The sequence below is a fragment of the Onychostruthus taczanowskii genome, unplaced genomic scaffold (genome assembly GCF_017590055.1).
Source record: "Onychostruthus taczanowskii isolate IOZ18803 unplaced genomic scaffold, ASM1759005v1 scaffold104, whole genome shotgun sequence".
Lineage (NCBI taxonomy): Eukaryota > Metazoa > Chordata > Aves > Passeriformes > Passeridae > Onychostruthus > Onychostruthus taczanowskii.
Genome location: NW_024496968.1, coordinates 1,168,188 through 1,174,187, shown reverse-complemented (window position 1 = coordinate 1,174,187; position 6,000 = coordinate 1,168,188). Strand labels below are relative to the sequence as shown.

General features: G+C 45.5%; 1 protein-coding gene across 2 annotated transcripts in view; it reads left to right on the top strand.

Moving 5' to 3' along the window:
* Positions 1-4,464: 4,464 nt before the first annotated feature.
* HEATR1 (HEAT repeat containing 1) overlaps positions 4,465-6,000 on the top strand; it is a 34,924-nt gene continuing 33,388 nt past the window's right edge. The window contains exons 1-2 of one of the 2 annotated variants that reach the window (XM_041413804.1): positions 4,465-4,534; positions 4,732-4,910. In XM_041413804.1, coding sequence (XP_041269738.1) covers positions 4,769-4,910 — 142 coding nt within the window. In that variant the 5' untranslated portion in view covers positions 4,465-4,534; positions 4,732-4,768. Of the gene's footprint in view, positions 4,535-4,558; positions 4,911-6,000 lie in introns of those variants that run through there. The other variant, XM_041413813.1, reaches the window with a different exon arrangement.

Below are 6,000 nucleotides of genomic sequence, written 5' to 3'. Positions count from 1 at the left end.
GAACTGAAAATAGAGAAAAATACATTAATGCAGCCTAAAGAACACAATAAAACACTGTTCTTCCAGATAATCACAGTAACTGTATAAAGTCAGAGATCACAGGTGTATTCTTATAAATGATAATGCTTTAATAGGGAGCAGATATGTACATCAATTAAGAACAAAGGACATTGTTACTCTGAGCTAATCTGTCTCCCAAACTACAAAACATCAACCTGTCTCCTAAAACCAACAGTGAAACACAATATATTCCTTGACAATGAGATTATCTTGGGTGAACAAGGTGTTCAAGCCACTACTCTGAAACACAGATTGGTTTACAGTTCAGTTAGCAGCCACAAACCCACAGATTTGTTAACCTAGTTTTGCTTAAAAAATTAAAGAACTTCATACACTCTGAAAAAGTGACAACCTTTGCATATCCTAGAAAGGTTTTAATATTACTTCATTATGCTGCAATCAGATTTTAAATGCCAGTCAATTTTTTAAATGCCAGTCAATTCCCAATTAGAAATGGCATGGGGAACATACTATTAGCAAGTGATGGGAAGCACAGGGAAGGTGGCTTTCTTCTCTTGCCTTCAGAATTGTTTATCATGGTGGCTCACTAGATTACAGAGGGTGGTGCAAGAAGGAAAAAAGAAGTATTATATTAGTAAATTAATAACAATTTGAGAATGCTTAAGAATATTTAATACAAGCACTGTAATTTGGTACGTAAACGGTAGACTGCATAGGCAGCACTCAATTCCTTCACATTCACTCCGACATATTACAACTGAACACTACTACTCATTTTTTTTTCAAATCAGAAGAGAATCCTTTTACCTCTCTACATGAAATTCCTCCAACCTCTTGCTTACAAATGAAGCCAGACCAGAAAGATTCATTCCAGAAGTGCAGCTCACAGGGGTTTGAGCAGACCAAATGAGATCTGGCCTGCATAAAACCTCTAAAATGCACATAGTGTGATGAAGGGTCCTCAGCACCACTTCGTTCTACAAATCTCTTCCTGTTGGGTTGCATTACTTACCAAGGCAGACAAAGCTCTGCTCAATGCACAGCTGATGAGGTGAGTTAGAAGAAAAAGAATATAAAGACTAGACCTCTATCTATATGAAGACATCCATTATATTTTTTTCTAGAAGTACCACAAACTTAGTAGCGGTAGTTTTACAAAAGCAAAGAACATTTAAAATTTCATAGCACTTACCTTTCTCAATCAAACCTTTTCAAACATGCCAATGCTTACAAGTGAATAACTTACACAAAATGCATGAAACAGGTCACTAAAAATTAGCAGATAACAATTTATATTCTAAGACCCTAAGAATTTTAACAGGAAACATATTCTTTCAAATGCAATTTAATGTCACAGTTGAGATGGCCACAACACACAGTATCACCATGCAAGTTCAGAAGGCTTTAAACATTCACCCAAACAAAGTAACACCTTACCACATCAGAAGGCTTCAAGTAGCTGCCCATACAGAGCACCACGAAGTCACATCAGAAGGCTGCAAGTAGTGACCCTTCTTGTTGTTTAGCCCAACCTTTGATACCCCCACCATTAATGCATTGCACCTGTGTGCCCTCTGTTCCCGCTGGTGGCTGCTCAGCGCCCCTGGGCACTCCAGGACTCATTGCCTAAAGTGCTGCTCACAGCTGTGGCCCATTGGGGCCCCACTCCCGATCCCACAAACTGTGTGCCTGCAGTTTAATGGTAGCCATCAGCAGAGGTGATCTCAGCTGCAGAGTGGCTATGAGAATTTCACCTACACAGACCATCTATGTGATGAGAAAATAAAGGGACTACTTGAAACAGGTTTGGATTTCAGTTCAAAAAAGATCCTCTTTAGAGTCCAGCATGGAGCTAATCTCCATGAAGCTCAGCTACAACCCTAGCTAATTACCATGCCAACTAAGCATATTTCTTAATAGACTTTCTAAGCTATTATTTTTCCACAAAACACTTGTTTATAATCAAATCAAGAATAAATATTTTTCTCTCTGTAGAAGATGTCTCTATTCCTCCAATTAACTTCCAAGGGAAATCCCAGCTTTACTCTGGAACCAAACAAGGATGGAACACAAAGCACAAAGGTATAAACTTTTGTCTTGCAGCTCTCCATGGGAAAAACCAGAACCTGAACACATTCCAGCATTTACAACTTCCAGTTCATCTTTCTGGCTAGAGTATTTAAATAATGAACCCCGTTGCTAAACACAACAAACAAGACTAGTTTTCTTGTTTTAGAACCAACTTTCTGCCCCTTGCAATATGTTTGATATTTTTAGGCATGGAAATATGTGTATTTCTGGAGGTTTTAAGTAATGCTAAAAGTAAGGTCACATGAAAGTTTCATGAAAGAAAAGGATACACAGAAGCCACAGGGAATGTGAAAACGTGCAATAAAACTGGCCTTTTGGTTTGCACCACTTCCAGACAGCTCCTTTGCTAGGTGATCAGAATCTCAAGTGTTAGAAACATCAGAAAAATAATATAAATTCCTGTTAAATCAGATATATCCTCCAAACACTTTGACACTGTCATAACCGCAGTGGTAGCAACTCTTACCAGCTCAGCAATTGCTGCCATTACATCCAGATCATACTGTGTCAGAAGGAATGTGACACAGAGTTAACACACACTCTCTAACAAGACACTGGTAAATATCATCAGGCACAGACAGAGCTGGACATCCAGCTGCATTTCCTCCCTCTGCTGCCACACCTACCATGGTTTAACCCAAGCAAAGAAAAATCAGAGAGAAATAACGAAGTGTTGAAATCAGGGGACACTCACAATGGATAAAATTAGGTATTTAAATAATTCTCTGCAATCCTAGATTTTTATCAGCATTTCATATTTCTACTGCATGTTAAATGACTGCCAAATACAGCAGCCTTAAAAACAAATCTGTAATTTCTGTCATAGCTATGAAGCTTCTCAACAATATATGGAAATAGTTTTACAGAACTGGTGCTGGAATTGTTATCTTTGGTATCATTTGTCCATGTGCTGACATCAATTGGGGTAAATTTTATTTCTGATTTTTGTGTGATTTTTCTTGGTTTGTCACAAGCCACATTCCCTTTATGGCTTTATGTACCGACTTCCAGGTGCAGAACCCTGCAACTTTGAATGCAAACTGATAGGAGACATCACAGGTTTTAACATCAGAAATTTATTTTTAATCTGAGGTTAACCAAATCTCGGATGAGAGGCTCAGTGAAGCCATGGAGTTTCCACCTTTGGAGATATTCCAAACTCCACTGGGCAAAACCACGAGCAAAATGCTCTAAGCTGGCCCTGCTCTGGGGCTGAATCAGATGGCTTTTAGAGATCTCTTCCAGTCTACATCGTTCTCTGGTTCTGCAGCTAGGATCTAGCCCACACACATCACTGCAGCTTTCAATACCCTCTGCTGATGGGAGTCCTGCACTTTCCCTAACATCACTCACTCCAGGAAAAATCCTAAGGTGGAACAAGTCTAATTGTTCTAGTTGTTCCATCTCTTCTCTGTGAAGAGATGTTTGGTGGATCCCCACTCCCAGCCCAGCTGTTGTCTCGCTGGGCTCAGCACACAGCCAGCAGCAGCCCTGCCACGCTGAGGCATCTCCATCCCGCCATGGCTGCTGCCTGCCCACCCTGGCTGTTGCCTCACTGCAGGCAGCCTGGCCTGCCCCACACCTGCGTGATGCCTCCAGAGGGACACTGCCCTGCGAGGCACCTGCCTGGATGGGTGACACCATCCTCAGTGGCCACAACAGCTGCTTTCCTCACGGACACCAGCCAGAGGTGGCACACACTCAGCTGAATCATAGAATTATTTGGGTTGGAAAAAGCCTCTAAGATCATTATGTCAACCACTAACCCTGCACTGCCAAGCCCACTACTAAGCCATGTCCCTAAATCCCACATCTCCGTGTATTCCAACTGCCTCCGGGGATGGTGACTCCATCACTTCCCTTCAGCTCTAATGCCTGACCACCCTTATGGTGAAACAGTGTTTCTTAATTTCCAATCTAAAGGAGCACAACTCGAGGCCATTTCCCCTAGTTCTGTCACTTGTTTCTTGGAGAAGAGGCCAACTCCCACCTGGCTAACATCTCCTTTCAGGGAGTTGTGGAGCAGGACAACGTCCCCCTCCTTTTCTCCAGGCCAAACACCTCCAGCTCCCTCAGCTGTTGCTCACAGGACTTGCGCCCCACACCCTTCACCAGCTCTCTAGTCATTCTCTGGATTCGCTCCAGCGCCTCCATGTCCTTCTTGCACTGCGGGGCACAGAAGTGGACACAGGATCAGATCCTTTCCCTGCTCCTTCTGGCCACACTATTCCTGACACAGGCCAAGGTACCACGGCCCCCTGGACACGCTGTTGCCTCCCGCCTCGCAGCTCCCGCTCCGGGGGCGTGCCCGGGCCCGTCTCGCGCCGCCGGGGCGGGAACTTCCCGAGCCTCGGGAGCAGCCGCTTCCGGGTGAGCGGCGCGCGCAGCCCACGTGGGCCCGGCGGGGGGCGGCGGGAGCCAGGTCGGTGGCGGGGACCGGGGCCGGGATCGGGACAGGGACGCGTGTCACCGCCGGGCTGTGTCCCCTTTTTCCCCGCCGAGCCCGGCCCGGCCAGACGTGCTCGCCCCGAGCGGTAGCGGGCGCGCCGGGGCCGGGAGAGGCGGCGGGCTGCGTGCGGCTCCTCCATCAGCGGGCCTGCTGTGGTTTTCTTCCCCCAGTTTGCTGCGGAGGCTCATTTCCCCGAAACGCGGAGCCATGACGTCCCTGGCGGAGCAGCTGAAGCGGCTGGCGCTTCCCCAGACCGATCCCAGCCTCCTGGAGCGCAGCGAGGTGGCATCGCTGCTCTTCACCTGCAAGGAAGCCGCGACTATTGACAGGGACACGTTTTTTGCCATCGGTGAGTTTGGCTGCTTAGATGCCGCTGGTTTTAAAAACACTCCAAAAACCAGGTGGAGGAAGATAAATAGGAAAGGCAAAGCCGCATTCAAAAAAGGCCAGAAGAATAGTTGAAGAAGCTACCGGCTAGTCAGCATCACTCCAGTCCTTGGGAAAACCAGGGAGCAGTGTCTCTGTGAGCACCTTTCTGGGCACGTGAGGGTAAGGTGATGGGGAAGAGTCAGGGATCCCCAAGATGCTCAGGGACTGGAGAATTTGCCCAATAAGGTGAAAGTTGATGAGGGGAGTGATGAGTTGATGAGAGGAATATCTCTGGTCTCATTCAGTCTGGAGAAGAGAAGGCTTGGGATGGGTCTCATAGGAGCCTGCCATTACCTTTGAGAAGGTTCCCAGAAGATGCACCAGGTGTGTATGGCTGGAGGACAGGAGACAGTAGGAATAAGCTCAAAGACGTTAAAACTGGATAGAAGGAAAAGCTTTTTCAGTGTGGGGACAATCAAGCAATTAACAAGATTGTCTGGGGAGATTGTGCTTGGGGGAAAAAAAAGTTACTTTTTTGAAAACTCTGACAGGATAATGCCCTGAGCAACCTGGTCCAATTTTGGAGACCTTTTTAACCCTGCTTTGAGCAGAGCCTAGGACTGGAAATCTCCCAGTGTGCCTTCTGACACGAATTCTGTGTTTCATGAAGACATGCTGATGCCCTGCTCTTGGGTAACGTCATGGTCACAAATAATGTGAAGTGGCAGTAGCCTTTGCCATGTTGGCACACTTCAAATTCTTTATGCTCTATCCCTTTCCAATTTTACATGATTTTTTATCCAGGAGTGCGATGCTGTTGAATAAAGCTGTTTTCTAAAACCAGGCAGATTGATAGCATGTTTCCATTTTAAGTAGCAGCATTGTAGATATGTGTCTTTGATGCAGCGCAGCGTGTTTTTTTGGCTTCTTAAATAGTTACCCTAGAACTGCTTGGCTGTGTTTGAGGATGGAGTTTTTATGGTCTCTTATTCAGTGCTGGACCTCTAATCCAGTATTTGATCACTCCACTGTTAGAAAAAATAAAGTCTATACATTGGGTTTGAGTTTCC